The sequence below is a fragment of the Lissotriton helveticus genome, chromosome 6 (genome assembly GCF_964261635.1).
Source record: "Lissotriton helveticus chromosome 6, aLisHel1.1, whole genome shotgun sequence".
Taxonomy (NCBI): domain Eukaryota; kingdom Metazoa; phylum Chordata; class Amphibia; order Caudata; family Salamandridae; genus Lissotriton; species Lissotriton helveticus.
Genome location: NC_136067.1, coordinates 1,229,319,174 through 1,229,340,911, shown reverse-complemented (window position 1 = coordinate 1,229,340,911; position 21,738 = coordinate 1,229,319,174). Strand labels below are relative to the sequence as shown.

At 42.2% G+C, this 21,738-nt stretch overlaps 1 protein-coding gene across 1 annotated transcript in view; it reads right to left on the bottom strand.

Moving 5' to 3' along the window:
* Positions 1-21,738, bottom strand: part of LOC144762658 (uncharacterized) — a 1,356,333-nt gene that overhangs the window by 1,037,124 nt on the left and 297,471 nt on the right. Inside the window, exons 8-9 of the mRNA XM_078647891.1 lie at positions 10,438-10,491; positions 8,200-8,226 (exon numbers count right to left, since the gene is read on the bottom strand). Coding sequence (XP_078504017.1) covers positions 8,200-8,226; positions 10,438-10,491 — 81 coding nt within the window. The remainder of the gene's footprint in view (positions 1-8,199; positions 8,227-10,437; positions 10,492-21,738) is intronic.

Genomic DNA, 21,738 nt, shown 5'->3' with positions numbered 1-21,738 from the left:
TTGCCCCTATTCAGAATGTCTTGATGTCTTTTAATATTTTATCTGGGAGTTAGCACTACCTTGTGGGTCAGATTTATGGGGCTTTGCTCCGGGGGTTGAGTAAAGTCAGCTGACTGAATGCATGCTAAAACTGGGCCTTCAGTGCTCTGTGTTCCTCAGGCATTTATTAAGTTGCTAGCAGTCTTCCCACCAGTTTTGGTGTGGGGCTCCACTGTGGAAGATGCCTGGGTCCTTCTGTCTGTCTTCCCCTTTTTTTCATTGGAAGTAATGTATTCTTGGGAGCCAAGCTCTTCGATACACGAGCTTCTTCTTTTGGAGGTTCTACACGGGGAGAAGTTTTATTATCCTGTTCCTTGGCCACTATGGATGTGAGGTGATTAGTGATGGGCTTTGCAGCACAGATAGGCTAAGTCTGTGCAGAAACATTTCTTACTTGAGGGCGTTGATTCTGGGTGGTAAAAGTGGAGCCGAGTAGGTGCTTTGGTGGGGAGGCACCTGTGACAAAGGTTTGTCTACAGGTCCTACCCCCTGACCTTCCATCCAAGGGGCCAAAAAAATACAAGAAACTGGGTTGAACCAGAAGTGGCAAGTATTTTTACTGACTAGGCATGCATTTGAGTGCATGATTTGCATAACCTTACCAGCGCAAACAGCTGCATAACTGGGAATGTGATACTTATTATTAAATCTCCCGGATGAAAGCCCCAGACCTATTTAGGCCTATGAGAGTAGGGCTGAAACATGTTGGTCAAATAAGGGTCATAGGACCAGTGAATCCTTAATACTCCAAGTCGTTATTTAATGGTACGGTCCCGAACCACACCGTATATAAAAGGATACGATTTTGCACATCTAGATTGATTTAAATGTGAATATTGATGACTTGCACATTTCGATTAATTTTTATGTGAAAGCTGATGTTTTACGCGCTCAGCTGTTTAAAAAAATCTATTTTACTTGCTCTGTGGGAATTTACAAATAAGCTGGGAACTTAAAAGGGCTGGTGGGACTCGAACCTTGAATTTTTCAGTGACTCAACACTCCCGGGCGCCATTTTGGAGTGGGGTGGGGTCTAATGTTCCATTCTGGAACACATAAAGAGAGACACTGAGTGAGCGCACAGCAGGTGCACCGCTGGCGCACCAAAGGCAAGCCCGTCTGCGCCCGTCTGCGACCCAGAAGCGACCAAATTTTTACCAGGTAACACTGACATTCATAACCCCACGCTATTATACAGCAGAGACAACTGTTGATGCTGGGTAGAGGCACTGATCAATGCTCCCAACACCTTATATCAGTAGATTCTGAGCCACTCTTTTGTAAAGAATCTAATTGGAGCTTCCACCTACAATCGGATAGTGGAGGTCATCTAAGCAAGACAGAGCATGTCTCTGATTTGGCTGGGGTTGCTAGGGGGGTAAGTTGAAAGCCATTCTTCTGAATGTTAGATCTATGAAGAGGCATGAACTCCAGCTTTTTCTCCTTACAGAGACACAGCCAGATGTCATGTTTATAACAGAAACATGGCTTAATGAGGGCTCCAACCCTACCATTGCTTCGGCGCTCCTATCAGACTATAAGATACCGAGGAAGGATAGATCTGGCAAGAGAGGCAGGGGTGTGGTGGTTATATATAAAAACCCACTCTCCTGCCCATTAATACTGATGACAGAACCAGAAGGAGCAGAGAGGGACTGGGCTTCCATCTGACGGTTTCAGCTCATCAGTCTATTGCGGGTGCGTTGATTAATCGCCCACCAGGACCAGCAGGAAGGTTTTTGGAATCTCTGGGCCATGTTATCACGCCCATTGTGTCCAAATATAGGCAGTGCATGATATTGGGGGATTTTAATATTCACTTCGATCAAACAGCCGATTCTGAGACTATGAAACTTTGTGAATTGTTAAGTATTTTTAATTTGGCTCCATATTTATCGCTCCCTACGTATGAAAAAGGTCACATTTTAGACCACATTTTCTCGACTACTGTACTAGAACCAATCGTTCCTCTGCCAATTATTTGGTCAGACCATTTTGTGCTAACCTTTAAGATAGGAAAGGTTCTGGCCAAGTTTCAGTCCTACTATAAAAATCGGTCTAAAAGTTCCAGATCTTTCAATCAAATAACATCTGAGGCTTTAACTGCTATGCTTAGTCAAAACCCTATTTTGTAAAGTGGGGGCCCCTGCATTAAAGGATAAACCCTAGCAAGGTATACTAGATTTTTGTAAGGAAAGAACTGTACACACCGGGTTACGTGTAATTATTCATCAGAGCAACTCAGACGTTGTTATGAGATAAGAACTTTTCCACCAAGTATCATTGAGTGTTAAATCTTTTTATTTCTATTTTATGATTCTCTCTTTTTTTTGGGAGGTGTGGGTATGATATATACACTTTTTTTTGGTAACACTCTTATTTTCTTTTTTACTTTTTATATGCCTGTTTCAGTCATTTTTATACACACTATTTACATATAACACAAAACATTGCCTAATTTATAAAATATCTACACAGTTAGACACTTCAATTCTTTAACACAGAATGTATTCCTTTCCGACGCGTTTCGGCCAATCGCCTTCCTCAGGAATTCTGTGATCTCCTTTGTAACATCAACAGTGGCATTCCAGGTATGATTCAAAAGACTCAGGTCTGCGTGGTTATGGTGTCTCTGTCTGATGTTTACGCCACCATGGAGTACTTTCTGTTTGGTCGCTATCGCGATCTGCACTCTCTGACGTGAATGGTGATAACCTCTGACGCGCTGAACTCTCGCAATAAGCTCAAGCAGGGTGATGATGCCTGTATAGCAGCTTGATGGCCTCAACGTTTTGTTAGCGTCGATGCGAGCCTCATTAATTCCGATCCTTCTACTTTAAACGGTAGCGATATCTGGTTAGCAGCTTGGTAGCCTCAACGTTTTGATAGCGTCGATGCGAGCCTCATTAATTCCACTCCTTCTACTTGAAACGGTAAGGATATCTAAGTTATTAAACTTTAGCTTCATCTGTTATTAGTCCCACGAGGGTATATCATTACTGAGGGACTTCTGATTCGAGAGGCGATCTTCTGATAAACCGCTTCATCTGTGAGCTGGTGCTCTATATGCCTTATTTATTGTCTGGTGGCGCCGTAATGGAGCCTCACATCGCCTTGTATCCGTCGTATGACGGAAAGGAATACATTCTGTGTTAAAGAATTGAAGTGTCTAACTGTGTAGATATTTTATAAATTAGGCAATGTTTTGTGTTATATGTAAATATTTGTGTATAAAAATGACTGAAACAGGCATATAAAAAGTAAAAAAGAAAATAAGAGTGTTACCAAAAAAAAGTGTATATATCATACCCACACCTCCCAAAAAAAAGAGAGAATCATAAAATAGAAATAAAAAGATTTAACACTCAATGATACTTGGTGGAAAAGTTCTTATCTCATAACAACGTCTGAGTTGCTCTGATGAATAATTAAACGTAACCCGGTGTGTACAGTTCTTTCCTTACAAAAATAGTCAACACCCTATACCAGTCAACAATAACTTTGAACATGATGTATCTTCTTTGGAATACTGGCTTCAGGAGTGTAACATGCAGTTAGCCCCCATTAAATTACGAGTGGCCAAACAGGGCAGAATTTCAGCCCCTTGGTTTAATGAGTCCTTAAGGAAAAGTAAAAGTGCATGTAAAAATTTTGAACGCCGATGGAGGAAGAGCTTTGATTCTATAAATAACCTTACATACAAAATGGCCTTGAAAGCCCATTATGTAAAAGTTCGAGCAGAAAAGAAAACGGTTTTGGCTGTAAAAATTGAACAAGCTGACAACTGCGCTAAAGAGTTATTCAAGATTGTTAAGGATTTTGCTACAACTAATGCTTCCAAAAACTCCTTTTCCCCTTCTAATGTGTGGACAAATGAAATTGCACAATACTTTTATAGGAAAATCCAAGCCATACAGGACTCTTTCAGTAGCCCCCACCAGGACAGGGTCAGTAGTACTGTTAGGCTTCTCCCCATATGCCCCTCTACGGAGAATAACCTTCTGGAGTTCTTGCCCATGCCCATGGCCACCTCCTTAAAATCATGAAGGCCCTAAAATTCGGATCCCCTTCCGACCCTTGCCCAGCAAAAACGTTGGCATCAATTGCTGAAGTAATAAGTCCAGCTGTTAATCGGACATTGAATCTATCTCTGTCCGAAGGAAGGATGCCAGTAGACTGGAAGCATGGGAAAATTCTTCCACTTTTACAAACACCATTAGCTGATCCCTTGGTAGCCAGCAATTACCGACTCATATTGCTTCTACCTTTTTTCTCCAAGGTTTTGGAGAAATATGTGAATACCATCATCACAGATTTTATTGAGGTGAGCCAGGTACTTCACCGAGTCAGTCAGGTTTTAGAGCAAACTTCAGTACAGAAACCGCTCTATTGGAAATCTCAGAGACGGTCAAAACCACCCTGGACAGAGGAGGAAATGCGGTGCTGATACTATTAGATCTGTTGGTGGCCTTAGACACCGTGCCACATGATCGCCTCCTTCATAGATTGAGGGACAGCGGCATTGGGGGCACGGTGCTCAGATGATTTACTTCCTTTTTGGATAACCAGCAGCAAACAGTCTGGGCTCCTCCTTTCTCAGACCTCATTCCTCCACTGAATCTAGGGATCGCACAGGGTTCCGCTTTAAGTCCGACCCTGTTTAATATATATATGGCCCCTCTTGCTCCTTTAGCTGAACAATACAGGCAAAAAGTATATCATACGCAGATGATAATTGGTACTCACCTGTGAGAAGGATGAAGTGCTTAACGGTAATGAAGTCAATGTTTCCCTCACCAAGATGTTTGACTGGTATAATCAAAATCAGTTGCTCTGCAATTCCGACAAGTCAGAAATTGTCTCCACCATAAAATATCTAGGAGTAAAGTTGGACTCCGACATGACTATGAAGTCCCAGGTTCAATCAGTTGCTGGCACCTGTTTCGAGCTTTTCAAAATGATGAGGAATTTCCTCCCTCTGGTTCCTATTCCTCATAGGAAAACAGTGGTCCAGGCCCTGATTATATCTAGGTTGGATTACATAAATGTGTTGTACCTGGACCTTCCGGACTACTTACTGAACCGCTTGCAGGTGGTTCAAAATGCGGCAGCTAGGTCTGTGCTTTTGGTTGGATCCAGGTCACACAGGTCTCCCCACCTTAGAGCCTTGCACTGGTTACCAGTGAGACAAAGGATCTTTTTTAAATCCCTGGTCCTAACTTTTAAGGCCCTAAATAACATTGGAGCCCCTTATATTAGGAACAAAATTCAGCCCTACAAACCACTCAAAACACTGCGATCATCATCTCAGCAGCTGACAATTGTGCCTAGGTTTTGCCATTCTTACAAAGGAGGTCGCTCCTTTCACGTAGTAGCAGCAAAATTATGGAATAGTCTCCCTTTTTCCCTCAGACAAGAACGTGTTCTCCTCAGCTTTAGGCATAGCTTAAAGACCTGGCTTTTTCAACAGTAGTGCAGATTAGTTAGCTACTGCAGGCTGTTCCTTCATCTATTCTGTTCTGGGGTTAAGATAGCGCCGGGACACTCCCTGGAGTAGCTGTGCACCTAACAAATACCCCTATAACATAACATAAACATACCTTGGAGCGGTTGAGGAGTTTTTAATCTGTTGTTATGCCCCCCTAGTTCCTTTCTTATAAGAGCTCCCTAGAATATGGTCAAGCCCACCCTGACCTTTAGGAGACAGGGTGAACCTGATGATGAAGCATAACACTACTAGACTGATTGAGGGTTATTTAAACAAAAGGAATTTTGAACTTTCCAGCGCCTAGGGATGCAGAATCTAATTGGGGTGAGCTGTTCCTCATCACGTCACGTGTTGTAACACTAGATGGGATACCTGTGAGTATTGTATACAAATATAAATACTCAAAAATGTAGACTGCAAAAATAAAGTTCACAAAAAAGTATCTTAAGAGTAAAGTCAAGTTAAATTGGACTTATGAAGTGCCAAAAGTGTGGGTAGCCAACCATCGAAGGACATTCTGACTTGCACCTTTTCCAATAATTAATCTCTCGAACCCAAAAATATGTTGAAGTTTGAATTGTAAAGCGTTAAATTAATACAATACGAGAGATGTAAGTTACCCTGCTTTTGGAATTTTTCACTTCGCAACACTTATTTAGGTCGTTTTCTTTATGTGGACGTTATTTCTTAGTCTACCATCTTTATGTTTAAATCTGTGCCTTGAAAATAATTGTAGAATACACTTGCCAATATTGATGTAGTCTTCAAAATGTTTGAATCTTCAATTGTTATAGTTTTTTAAAGCAAATATGCCCACATAAGGTTCACAATATTCCCTTAACCTGTTTACCACGGCCGTTATTTCTGCGCTGTGTGGGCGTTCTGAGGAGTCGGCGGGCCACGTTGGCCGTTTGCAGCACCAGCCAGGTAGTTCTTGCGACGGCTGACGGGAGCACGGAAGGGGTTAATAGCTGGTGCTGTACTGACAATGGAACAGCAGGTTATGCTTGCTCCCCTCTGGGGGCATAGCATGTCAATTTGCTTTGGCTGCAAGAAAAATCTAGGAAACATGTTTACCACAAATTGCCCTTTCTACTCATATGATAATGCCTTCAGCTGGTAGTCTATTCACATTTGCTGTGAGTACATTGTACACATTTAGCTATATATGTGATTTTTATTTGCCTGTTGCTAAAATTGTTGGTTGGTTGTTGTGAACAAAACCTACCAACCAAATGTTACTCCCTCATTGTACATTCATTGTAATGAAACCTAGCAGTGTTCGATTTTTGGTGTAAGAATTTGTGTGAATCTATAATGCTGTGGATGCCAGGCTCTCAACCTTCCTGTGGCTTGTGTCGTCATAAGGTTAGCTCTGGTGATGAATACAACATCCACTGGAACATAGTGAGGTTGGAAATGGCCATCATAAAAACACACAACTTCCAAATCTGAGGTTACTGCGCCTGCTCAGGTCATGCTAAAAAGTACAGCAATGGCAAGTAGCATTGATTATTAGGTCGAATTGAATGAGGTAGGGTGTTACACCCCCTTCCCTAAAAACGTTTCTCTCCTCCTTGTATAATTAAAAATCAGAACCACTGTGGAGCCCAATGAAAATATTGGATGAGTTGTCCAAAAGAGCACAGCTTCCAGTTTTTCATAAAAGTCCTTTGTTTTTCAACTGCAGTGCCAATTAGTGTGAAGTCCAGACAGTTACAACAGTGTCTGTAAGTCTATTTCCATTGAAGGATTCCAAAATGTACTTAACTTAAAAACTAGTAACTTAAAGGCAGTTGCTGACTAAGGTCCTTCGGTGGAACCCATAATCCCGTTGTTTTGAGTCGGGGAGGGAAATGCCTTACTATGTAGAGGAGCTTAGGGGCCGATTACAAGTTCGGCAGTTCTCTTGCGGCACCGCCAAAGCTGCATCCTCAGGAGGATTGCCAAGCCTGTGGTGCATCCACCTGCCAGACTCAGAGTTGAATTGAGGTCGGGTGGGCGGTGCTGCGGCGGTCTCATGGCGGTGGCTGTGTTAGGCACATAGAGGATCCTTAACAGCAGACCGCTGCAATGACAGCACATTCCTACACGATGCGGCATGCGCCTTGTTGTGCATGCAACACTCTGCAGGAACAGGGGTGCATTCCCAGGGGGCACAACAGCATTCCCAGGAGCAGTGAAGTGGGCAGTGGACAGGCTACCTGTAAGATGCTTGGCGGTGCTGCAGCGGCACCACCAGCATATGCTGCCCCTATTTGCTGCACCACCACTGCATGATTTTGGATCCTGGCAATGGTGGCAATCCTGTGGCGGTCCAACCCCTACACTAAAAATACTGCGGGCAGACCCACAGTGGTGGCGGTGGTTAGTCTGCCACTACGAGCCGCTGTACTCATAATGAGGCCTTTAGTCTGTATTCAAGTTGTAAGTGGCAAGAATTTAAGTTCTCTCACAACTGCTGTTTGTGGCCACTTCAAGGCCCCTACACCCACTCTAGAATTCATGAAAGCGCACATCACTGTTCATAATGCAGAGCCTACACAACCATTTGTATAGGACACATAGACATCAGTGCTCTCAACAGTCATGTCAAAGCATTATTTCATGCACAAATCTATTTAAGTGCTCAAAGCATGCATGCCATATGTACAGCTTTCCAATGAACATACCTGTTCCATTGACTGTCTTTGATTTAACTGTGGGAGACAAAAGGAGAATGAGAACCCTAGTCAGTTAATGTGAAGTGTGTAATAGGTTCCCATCAATATATTACAATTCTAGCTATGCAATATATATAGAATTACAGTTGAGAAAATGACTTGTACACAAAGACATAAGAGACAGGAACATCCTTCCCCCAAGGAAACACTGTCTTTCCATTCCGCCTGCATTTGAAGCGAGGGCGGCTGCTTATGAAAACTATATAATTATGTTAAATTGAATAATTAGCAGGCCTTATGTCTCCAATTACGTGGCATGTATTGCTGTGATCTATAGCCACCCCTCCTCCTTAACGCATCAAACTATTAGCTCTTAAAAATCCAAAAAGCAACATTTATTTACTCAATGTTACTTAAAGCTGCTTCTTTTATGTGATAACTGCCATAACTTCCTGTGTTTTAATGTATTTATGTTGAGGTATTTACTTACCTCTAAGCCTAAACTTTCCTTTACCTATGAAAGAGGCACAGGGGCCTTACATTACGTGAAATGAATGGTAAATGCCATTTCCATTTTTATGTGTGACACCATTCTTTATATTTGTTGTTTTCATATAGCACTGAATCAGTAGGTTGCTTCAGAATGCTACTAAAAACATAACATCTTCAGCACTGACATTTGCTAAGCCACCAGTTTTAAATATTTTCATGCAATGAGCTTGAAGAGTTTGAAATACAAATGAAAACAACTTAGAACATGGGCATATTTACAAGGAAATGGCACAGCAGGCGCTGCAGCAGAACTTGCAGCACTGCACTCTGCCATTTCCAAAACACATGAATATGCGTATTTACAACAATACAGTGCACCCCTGTGTTTTTTCCTAGTGCTGGCACTAAAAATAGCTGCCTAGCACTAACCCAGAAACCCTTGCACCATAGTGCAAGGGTGCCTGCATTGCAGGGAATGATTGTTCATGTGCAGTAAGGTTCCCTTCCTGCAGATAAACAATCAATAATAGCGTTTTGCTCTTTCTGTGTGTGCTGCAGAATGTGCAGCACACTTAGTGGAAGCAAAAGCGAGGAGAAATAAAAGTATTCCTCCTCAATGAGCCATTCTAATGCCTGTTATTGCATGGCATCTGTTTTTGGCGCTGCCTCAGATTTACAAATCCTTGTAAATCTGGGACAGCCTCAAAAAGCAATGGGTGTTGCAGTGTACGCCCACAGTAACACCCAGTGCCCGCCCCTTTCATGCAGGTACCTGTGTGAAAGGGTACTAGATTTACAAAGCAGGGTTAAGCCGCAAAAAGTGACATAACGCTACTTAGTTAATATGGTGCAGGGCATTGCACCACCGGAACATCCGTAAAAGTGATGTTCCAGTGGCGCAATCCCCTTGTAAATATGCCTGGTAGCTTCATAAAGCAGTCTCTTTAGCCCTTTACGTGTTTTTCATCATTCAATGGCAGGTATAGCCATGGGAATGAGGATGTCTGATCTCCTGTCTACTGGGGTATGTTTATGTAGAAGTATAAAGTCTGTTAGCATCTCTCAATCTAGATTTGTTGCTTATGGACTTGGATGAAGGTGTAACAAAAACATTTACGGTCTCTTGAAATCAGATTGCAAATGGATATCGATCCTGAATTTAGAAGGGCGTGTTGTAGGTGTCCATTTCAAACTGAAAATCATCTGAGATGTAGCAATGTTTTGCAACCATAATCTGGTCACAAAACACTAACAAATTACTGACTCCATAGTTGGGGTGATAACCCATTTGCAAAAAGGGAACAAGTGCTTTGCATGGAAATAAAAAAATGTTGAAGAGTAGGCAGTCATCCAGGAAGCCACTACAAAATCTCAAACAAACCTCTTATTTTAAAAATATGTTTTAAAGTTAGCATTTGTTCTTAAAATGCGACTCGGTTTCCTTCAAAGTAAACAGGCTGCATTTTTAAAAAAAACACGTGTATTTAAAGGCAGTAGCAGACTTGGTGGTCTGTTGACCATAGCAGACCACCATCCCTTTGATGGGCACCAATCAGAGTAGGTTGCAATTTATGGTCTAACCCATGAATTTCAATGAGGCAGGTGAATTTGCGACCCACTTCCATTTCTTATTTTGTGAACTGACCTATTTGTAAATAGTAGCCAAACTGTAGCAACGCCTTCTAACAAATGACCAGTAGATGGCAATGTTTGACAAGTATTACAGATAGAGTTATTAGGTGTGAAACTAATTACCTGACACTGTGACTTTTGTTGCTGCAACTTTAGCTGCCGGAGCTTTTACTGGTTCTAAAAATGAAGCAAAGTTAATGTATGGATGATGATGATGAGAGTCGATGTTCAAACAGCTTACAAATTGTACAATTTTATGATTTAATTTTCATATGTGTGTGGGAACGAAGTAGCCTCACACGTAACTTTGAAGTGCTACATTTTCTCAGGTTTTTTGTTTCATAAAATAGGCACATACACAGTGGAACTAGTCCGGTTTGTGAACCGTGGAATATGTAGCTTGAATGAATTACAAATCCAGGGTGGAATACATATCATTGTTTCCAAACTTAAGAAATAAGAGAAAACATCTATCTATCTAAAACAAACTTAGGCTCATATTTACTATTGATTACCATGTTCACTTATGCAAAGCTAAGCCTTTGCAGTGGGTGCAAAGAGTTCCGACCTCAGCACTACACAACTTTAATGCATAAATGGGATTTTTGAGCTAATATCTGGGCCCGTACTACGCAGGGAACTCAACGCACTTGGGGGCATATTATCAAGGGGGTTTATCTCCGCTTTTTTTGCTTTAAAAGCCAAGAAAGCGGAAATAAAATTATCTCCCTATTACCTAGCTGTCGCTAACACCAGTTTGCGACAGCTAGTAGGAGATAGCGACCATCTTGGGCCCCACTTTGCATGTCAGTGATATTTATCACTAATGACATGCAAAGTGGGCGTGCCAAGATGTTAGCGACTGGAAACAGTCGCTAACATCGCTATCTCCTATTACCAACTTTTGGAGATATTCGCGCTAAGCGCGAATATCTCCAAAAGCTAACACCCGCCCTGAGCAGTTCTTAGCCATGTTATCCAATGGGAGGTGGATTACATGGCTAAGAGCATTAGCTCGGTAATGCATGAATATCGCTGACTTTTCAGCGATATTCATGCATTGCGGACGTTTTTTATCGCATTTGCGATAATACTACTTATTAGCTATCCACTATGAGGTCCATTATTTCACCTGACTGGAGAGTGCTTCCTGTTGCAGAGCAGGGATAGTGAAGTGAGGTGCATCTATGCTCCTAAAAGCTTTACTTGTTGCTGAGCAAGTGCAATTTTACATCTTAATGTGACAGGACTGAAAAAGTTGATACAACTTTATTTTTGATGCCATTCATTGTAACTGAGGCTTATTCATACAAAATTGCCATTCCACCTAGCATAATTTTACATGATGTATGAAACATTATTAGTCATTGGAGCATTGTTTACTGTGATAGTTTGCATGCTGTTTTCTTACCTTTGCTGGCACCTCCCTCATTTATCATCCTTGCTTTCATACATTTATATTTTGTAAAGCATCTCATCATATAATTTAATTTGCTATGACTGTACGTCACTAGGCCATATTAACATATTCTGTTATCCATCTTATTTTAGCCCAGCATATATAAAAACTAGATTTCAATGATGTTCCAGTGCCTCTTGTGTTCTTTTTTTGCTGCTGGCGTCATGTAAAAGATCAGCGGATCCTCCATATTTGAAAAGTCTCTATGTTCTTGTAGAACTCCTGAGCATTTTGTTAAATAAGAAATCGTTAGCTTTTGTTTTATGATTCCTGTATTTATTTTTCCTAACACATATAAGCTTACAGCCTGAAAGCATGTGTTTTAACGTGTCCAATTCTTGATTTCCCATAGAAGAGGCTGTGATGAACGTCTAAAAAAATTTACACATCTGTTCTGGGGGTCAAACAATGATGCTGCACTGTAAAATATGTATTGTGCCACATAGGTATGCTGTGTTTCCTTGTGCAGATGTAGCAAACATTGATCCTGATGTTTAGGTGTAATTACATTCTCTAATTCTGCTATCCGCTTTTCTTTTTCTCCTTTACAACATTCAAATTTTTTTGATTCAGCATGATGTAGTTGGGGAACGGAATTCATTGCAGTGGCATATTTCCAATTTGCTTCCTCTACTTCATTAGCAATTGTGGGGACTGAGTTAATTCTAGGACCCAGGAGGGAGGAGAGTTGAATATAATGAAAATATGTAAAGGCTGATTTGCCTTTTGTCACTTAATAAATGTATTCTCTAATTATAGATGTTCGATCGGCTACCTTAAATTAGTCCGACATTTGCTTTTCAAACATAGCTCTGGAATGAATAGGTTGTCCCATATTGGGCTGTAAGAATGAAAAATAACTTTAAACCTTAATATACCATTTGTAAAGTAGTGTAGGTGATTAAACGTGCATATTCTTCCTTTTATTTCCTCCCATTTGATTTTTTTAAAACAGTTTGTATTAGTTTTTATTAAATCAAACTTACACAGGAGTACATTCTCCAAAGAAGGGGAATCATAATGTTCCATAATGTGACAATACAATTTTATGAGGAAATAGTTGTACATACAAAAGTCCTCTTACAAGGTGTGGTAAATGTGTGTCCCCCCCAGAAACCGATACAGGTGCGGGGGCGTGAAGCAGCTGTGATTTGGTAGACCTCTCTGCCCAACTGAAGCACTGCCCATGAACTGGGGAGGGGGATGTTGATTCAGGCTTACTTATAGGAAAGGCCAGAAGTGGAACACAAAGCATCCTTGGCAATTTTGATGGTGGGGGAGAGGCAAGGGTACAGCCAGGGCCGGACTGGCTACCGGGCGTTATGGTTATGCTGTTGACCTGAGGGCAGATTTCGTTGATGGGGACCTGCATGTACTGAACGAAATTTGTTTTGCTTTAATTATTTCGAAGTACACACAGGTCTCCATGAACGTAATCAGCTCCCACTGCAGTGAACTCTGCCCCCAGCTCGGCAGAATTCCAAAACGCCCGGTAGTTAGTCTGGCCCTGGGTACAGCTCTGCTGCTTTTGTTACTTGTGGGTGATATTGAATATCTGCTGAACAACAGCCCCCTACCAGTGCAAAATCGGCCCCCAGCATTCCAACCTACTGAGAAAATGCCCGATGCCCGCTACAGCCAGTCTGGCCATGCTGGTAGGCTAGTCTGTAATGGGGGGCGGTACAAGAGTATCGTTGGATTCAGGAGTTCATCCCTTGCGGAAGGGGTGCAGCTGAATGGGTATGTGCTGGGCCCGCTGGTCAAGGCTAAGAGGGGAAGAAGTGCAACCATATGGTGGAGGGAAGACAGGGGGTTAAAGGGGGAGATTGGGGGTGGGAGAGGGAAAGCACCCGGTAGAGGTATGGATATACAGTGGCGTGGGCTAATGGGGGTCCCCTTAGTCAAGTCCATGGGGGTGGATTGTTGGTCTGTATATTTTGTAGGAATTGGGTGAGAAGAGTGTCTTATACCGCTGAGAGAGGACACCTTCCAAGAATTCAACCTCCTCATAGTGTAGTGCTTTCCATTCAGCTTTTCCACACTTATGTATTGTCCCATGACACATTGTCACCAGTGGGACCAAAGGTGCCCTCCTCTGTAAGGTGAGGGTTCTCTTAGCCAGTAAAAGGAAAATCCTACAAAAGCATGTCCTCACTTGATCAAAAGTAAATAGAGGTCGCCGTACATAGTCAATATGCCGCTTCTGCCACCACCTCAGGTGTAAGATCAAATAAAAGCCAGAAAAACATGGGAGACCCAGCAGGGGCTGTGGTGGGAATTACCAGGAGTTGGGTGTGTGAGAAGGTGAATCATGGCCATACATCTACGAGCCACTGATGCCTGTAGGGACCAAAGGGACGTAGTGCGGTTCTAGGGAGCAGTATGCATCTTATCTTGGTCAGTGCAAGGGAATCTGACCCATGGCAGGCCCATCCCAGGTTACGACCTGCTAGCCAACAGGATGTCCATTGCATTTGTGCTGCCAAGCAGTAGTCTTCAAAATGTGGGGCTCCGAGTCCACCTTCACCAACTGGCAATTGCAGCTCTTTCAGCACTATTCAGTGGCATCTGCTGCCCAAGATAAGGTCTCCAGGCATAGTATCCATTCTTGAAAAAATCTTTGAGGGACCATAATATGAAGGTTTGCAAAACAGTATAGGAGGCAGGCTAAAATTCCCATTTTTGACAGAGTTATTTTCCCAGTGGTGGCCAGGGGATTATTTTTCCAGAATTGTAATTGCGAGTTCAATTTGGACGGAGCTCTCTTTAGGATGCCTTCCATTGAAATAATTCTAGAAGTGATAAAGGTGGACTCCAAGGTATTGGCCTGTGGCCTCCCACCAGCTTAATTGGGTTCCCTCGAATTGGACTTCCAGTGGGGCTGTATAGGCGTGCAGTGGATATACAGACAACTTGGCCGAATTGACCTGACGGCCCGCCGGTTCATGCGAATACATGAAGCATGGTGTGTTTGGGAGAGAGGTCCGTGCAGACAACGCAAGGGTACAGGAGTAGGTCATCAGCATGCATGCATCTTATAATCTACGGGGTTCCACCAGTTTTGACCCAGTGAAACCCAAAAGTGAGGGGTTCCATTGCTAATGCAAATAGTGGAGGGCTAAGGGACATAGCTGCCTTGTTCCTCTATGAACCACAAAGGCAGGTGAGATGAGCTGACCTAAGCAGATTCTGGAGATGGGATGGGTATACAACAGTTTCATTTATACCAATAGGCACTTGCCCACCCCCTTTTGGTGTAGTAGTACCCCATGTAAGTGAGTCAAAATCATTTTTCTAGGTCCATTATTAGGCAGGCTGAATGCTGGAATCACTTTGGGACTTGACCCTGTACTTGAAATAAACACCTGATGTTTTGGGACATGCTCCGGCCCAGGACAAAGGCATTTTGGTCTGGAAGGATAAGCTCGTGGATGACCTGAGCATACATGCTAACCAATACCTTCCACAGGATCTTATAGTCTGTGCCTAGAATGGAAATTGGTCCATATGAGGAAAGGTTAGTGGGGTCCCTTTCAGGTTTTAGGACGAACACCAAAAGGGAATTGTGTGGAGATGAAGGCAACTCCCCATGTCACCAGAGCATCATTAAACATCTCTACTAGGCGAGACTTGAGGCTGGTGATGAAGGTGCTGTAATATTCAATCTGCAGTCTGTCCGGGCCTGGGGTTTTGTTCCTCGCTAGGTCCCGAATGGCTTCTTTAATGTCCGAGATTACCACATCCAAACCTATCCTGATGGCATCAGGGATTCAAGGAATGGTGAGGCCCGACAAGAAGGCACCACCTCATCTATTAATAAATAAATTCATAGAGGAATTGCATCTAAGGAATGCTTGAAGGACATCTTGTTGCACATGGAGGGTAGCTCTGGTGTGCAAGGTTACTTTAACAATAGGGCAGGATCAATCATCCTGTCTTATCAGCCAGGCAAAGAGGTTGCCCAATTTGTCACCTTCACAATGTGCTGTAGTTAAATATTCGTAAAATGAAAGCGCTGCAAGCACTCTGAAGGGTCACATTTTGACTACTGCCCTCAGAGACGTTGCATTCCATGGCTCTCTCCAGCTGCAGCAAGAGCTGTTCTACCTCCTTAATCTCCTTGTCTCGTGCCCTGTGGACCCCCACAATCTCTTGAAAACAGATCCCTCTTCTGACCACATTGAAGTCATCCCACCTTATAAGGATTTTTAGTGATAGCCCAATGGGACTCCTGTAACAAGGGTTAAGATAGGATTCAAATGGGAAAAGGGTATACGTGGTGGAGAATTTGTAGTTAGAATTTGCATTTTATTCTGGTTGAGACAACTCATGCACAACATTTTTGGATCGCCCAACCATTTTTAACTATTTTGTCTAGTACATCTTCATAATTCATCCTCATTTCAGACATCAGACAACATGCAGGCTATCAGCCATTGAACCTTGTTTTTTAACAACTTTGATTTATTATCTGATTTGCAACTATCACTCCACATTTTTGTCTTGTTTTGGTTAATTTGACAGCCTGATACTAAGCCAGAGTCCATGATTATTGTTTGAAGGATTTCAAATGCTTTTCCTGGATCGATCTGCGTACAGGTTTATACAAGGCTGACATTACCCAATCTTAGGTCTGGTGATGATGTATTATTGGACCAATGTAGCCCTGGGTTCTATGTTTAATGTTAAAAGGGCCCGACTTAATGGGAATCCATGTCACGTGCCCCTTGTGATGTTCAAGTTTATTGTAATGTTGTTATGACGTGGAAGGGTTGGATAGTGGTTGATATCCACTCTTAACAGTCATGGATATTGTAATTGAGCAATGATGAACATCTTCCCAGTGCCACTCAATATTGCTGCCATTGAAGTCTTGTTTAGAATTGCACACACCTTTGTGATATTGATGGTGACAAAGTTAAAAAAGGCCTACCTGTACCTGAATGTGTTGTAGCTCTTAAATGTGGTTTGTGCTCCTTCCACACTCCCAGTGATTGTGCATCAACTTTGATTACTGACCTTAATGAGATTTTGCAAAAATATATTTTACTGCTACATGTGATATCACAACACTGCATACTGCTTGCCAAGGGAAAGTCGGGTCTACACCTGAATTGATTCCACCCTCCTGCTGCTGCTGCAACAAGGGTGATTTTGAACCAAAACATGATTTTACACCTAAAAGGGTGATTTTGAACCTTAACATGAAATTTGCTCATACAAGTGTGTTTACAGACTTACAGTTGTTGCACCAATGAAAAATCAATACCTGATTATGTTTTTGTTTCTAAATGTAATTTATTTTGAAGTTACATCAAGGTTGATTTTTCACCTAACCGTGTTTGTGAACCTACATTTGATTTCTCTTCTAAACGTGTCTCCATAAGTATTTCAAAGGGTGATTTTGCACCTAAATATGTTTTTGTATCTAAAATATTTCGAAAACTGCAATTGATAATGCATCATGGATGATTTTATATATAAATGTGACTTTGCCTATAAATAAAATACTACAGTCCTGCTTACTTTACCTCAGACGTGTTTTCCACTTAACTATGGCTTTGCACATAGAAATGTTTCTTGCTCCTAAGGTTTTTTAAATCGTGCTGATGATGCACCAATGATGACTTTGTACCTTAACCTGATGCTATAGCATTACACACCTTTGACACCTAGCCCTGATTTAGTAAGTGTTTGTGCTGCTCTAATTAAAGTATAAGAGACCCTTAGACCCAAAGTGTCGTGAATCATTGCAAAGCACTGTTTACAGCAGTGTCGAAGCCACTTTTACGCACAAAACATATTTTGCATGGAAAGTTAATCCTCACACAGGGGCATATTATCAAGACAGGCGATAAAATTATCGCCGATTTAGCGGCATTGCGATAATGGGCTTGATAATATGCTCTATGGTATTCCTATTGAAGCTCAGGTTAGATGTCCTTCACATCTAACATGGGCTTCAATTGGTATTCCATAGAGTATATTATCAAGCCCATTATCGCCGTTTTAGCAGCTGTTTCCTGCCGCTAAAACGACGATAATTTTATCGCCTGTCTTGATAATATGCCCCATAGTTTTCAAACCCTTTCAGTTCATACCTCTGCTAACATATGCAAGGAAGCATGTCTCGATGGGCCAACAAAAAAAGAGTAGCTATTGGTGCTAATCTAAGTTAACTTAAATAGCCTTTATAGTAACACCTACAAAAGCAGGAGCAAGAAAGTAGTCAATCAGTACATCATCAGCTATCCCTACTTGGAACAAGTGCGCTTTAACCTAAAGTACACATTTCACATGTACATTTCACATGTCTGACTCCTGTGCTACACCCAGAAATTAGAAATGGAGAGACTATGGTAGACAATGCATGTCAGAACCACAACACAAACTTTGTGATATTTGTTGGACTATTGGGAGCGATGCTGACCCACCTCATTCAAAAAAACGGTTAGGGGCTGATTGCCAACACTACACAGGAGGTTTGAGGTAAGAGGCGCTGCTGCAGGAAGGAACACTACTAATCTATTGCTGGAACGGTTACAGATTCGGTTGGTACTTTGCAAGTATCCTGAATGCAAAAAGAGAAATAGAAAATACAACTCTGCGGTAATGGTATACCAACAACTTTTCACTCTTTACTTTTTTTTTAGTCTGATCTACTCCAGGTGCTGGTTATGATTCAGGCTGTGTTTATGTGCCTCTTCATAAATGGAATTTCCCTACCTGTAAAGCATTATGATATAGTAATCAGACTATTGATCACAACAATACTCTTAAACCATAAATTGTCTGTATCTTTTAGTGCAGCAAATGTAGTCCAATGAGTAGTTCCCAACTGAAATTTTCCTTTAACTCCACAAAAAAGTCTTCATTAAATTGAAACTATGTCCCAAGTGCTTGTTTCAACACTTGAGGATAAACACTTAACATATTATTTTCTGTTACAATTTGCTTTTGATTAATCACAAAAGAAGTGTAACTTCACTTCCTTTATTCAATATACTAGCAGCCCGTCCCGACCTAGTCCGGGAGCAATCAGGCTTCAGGGCCCCCGCCACCCCGACATTGTCCGTGGGTCCCCTGGAGTAGCAGCCCGTCCCGACCTTGGTTTCAGGGCCCCCGCCCGCACCGACATTGTCCGCGGGTCCCCCGGAGTAGCAGCCCGTCCCAACCTTGGCTTCAGTGCCCCCGCCCGCACCGACTTGTCCGTGAGTCCCCCGGAGCCTTACCTCATCCCCTGCACCTCCCCGCGCTCCTGAGTTCACCGGTCCGCCGCTCCTCGCCGCTCCTCCCCGCCTGTCCGCCGCTCCTCCCAGCCTGTCCGCAGCTCCTCACCGCTCCTACCCGCCTGTCCGCCGCTCCTCCTCGCGCTCCAGGACGCCGCTCCTCCCCGCGCTCCTGATGTCAGCACGCACGTCGCGGCCGGCGCTACTTCCATGGGACTACTTTTGTTTTCTCGTACATTTTTTAAACAACTTATATATTTTTTATTTATATAGCCTATGTCCATCTGCACACCCTGACAATTACAACGATGTATCGGGTGTGTGGATTGGCGCTGTGGTTCCCGAGTTTACCCGCCTCAAAGGTTCAAAGTTCTTCCTTTATAATAGTAGTATAGATTTCCAATCAAGGCGTGACCATGAGGGCATGGTTTTTATAGCCTCAGTTCAAAATGTCAACCTAGAGCTTACAATCTCACGAGACCTCAAAGACCTATCCCTTTTGGGATTTAAAGGCTGTACCATTATGAAGGCACAATTTTCCTCCACTCACTCACCCTCAATAGCAACCATTCTGCAATATTTCTGGATCTCTATTCTTTGTCACAACCATCATGACAGTTCCAACGTGGCTTTGCACTATAGTGTATCACACTGAACAGCCAGATTTAGCATGAATCTAACCGATGACATGTGAATCAAAGAACAGTGAATCTGGGTCATAATGTGACAATTTACAATGGATGTACGTTATGACAACGCAGGCTTTTACACCGCGCTGCCATTACGACGCATCCGTTACAACGCAAGTCGTTACAACGACTTGCGCTGTAGGCGCTGGATTTTGGAATAGTATGATTTACTATTCCAACTCCAGCCTACAAAACAGTAGGGAAGGTGTTGGAATAGTAAATCTACTATTCCTTAGTCTCTAGCGCCATCCAGCGCAAGTCGTTGTAACGACTTGCGTTGTAACGGCAGTGTCGTAATGGCAGCGCGGTGTAAAGCCTGCGTTGTCATGGCTGTCTCCCATTTACAACTGCATCTTTTCACTGCACTAGGTAATACCACATGCCTGCATATTGCAGCTGTCCCATGCTGAATTGACTTTTCAAAATAAATGATTTTTGAGTTATTATATTATGCCCCCCCAACCTTAAAGTAAATAGATATTCATATCAGGTCAGAATATAGGTTATATTTAGCAACACCTCAGAGAACACATGGCCTAAAGTACCCTAACATACCAAAAAGATCAATCCCTGATGATCATTACAGGATCCTGAATCAGTGACACACTACCACTATCCCAAATAGATGCTATTAAAAATGACCTATACTATTTGTGCTTATACATACCCTCCTAGAACATAATGCAATGATTTTTCTTCTTTGTCTCAAATGACACAAAAATCTCTTACAGGAAAAAAACTTACAATCTTTGGTTAATATATCCAGAAATGTCACCTAACCATCATTTCTATGAAAATGGGAACTTCATGATCTAATCCTCAGATATAAACATTTATACCATAAACCACATTGTTTGATATCCCAGAGTGGCTAGGAAGGTTAACATTGTCATAATGGGCAATAGTTCCAATGATTATAACAGCACTAGCTCACTATCCCTCACGCTCCTATCACCCAATCATCACTGCCACACCATTCAGGGAATGCAACCAGAGAGCAAAATGCCATCCTAAATCAAAGTAGGCCCGGCTATAATATGAAACAAAGCTACGTCAACAAAGACATAGCCTAGTATACTTGTAAGGGCAACCTCGCAGCCTTCCAAGGAGCTGCCCTCACCCCTCCATAAAGGAGCAATCTAATTTTACGCATATGTGTTTTACCACCTATTAACATGTTTTACATGAGAGGTGCACATATTTGCCTCATGCATTATTACAGCTACCTACCAAGGTCCAGAGTACAAATCTCTTACCAACTTGCAAAAATGAAGAGCTTGACATGAACCTGAATCTCGATCAAATGCATGAGGAGATGCGATTCTGTAACCATACCCTCTATCTTTCGCTCCCTCTAGCACTCCTACAAACATGTTACCTCTAATGTACAATATTGACCTGCATACTCACAGATTACAGATCCAATAACACATCCTTGTAGCACTATCTCCAGAGAGTAGGGCTTGATATACAACGCCATGTTGTGCTAATAGAGGCAAGCTTTCCCTCTAGGACATCTTCTCCACTAGGACGTGTTTCGGGCATTCATGGGTATATCAGGCTGTGGCCAATCTTACCCTTTCTGATCCGCCGATGTCTTCCCAAGTGTTTTTTTTTGGGCAGCATTTTTGGCAGCAAACATTTCTATAAGGAATGGGGATACTTTGGAGCAAAGTTACCTTTTTGAGAATGATAAGAACTATCGAATTCTTAACGTGTACACAACATTCCAATGCTGAAGTGGAGTGAAAAGGGTAAATTACAGGGACCTCAAAAACATTAGAAACAAGAATTAGGAAAGCGAATGATCTGTCTGTAAAGTGATAGGTCATACAAACACAGACATGCACAAATAGTCAGAGGCTATTTGTGCTGTGTCTCTGTGCAACCTATCACTTTCTGTATGTCCTATTTTTTAGTCCTTTTTTTATTCCCAATGTTTTAAGTGCCTGTGCAGTGCAGCATCACAGGCTTTGGCAATAAAAATAGGGCAAAAACGTAGGAGGCAAAGAGAGATACTGATGACACGGAGACATGATGCATGTTG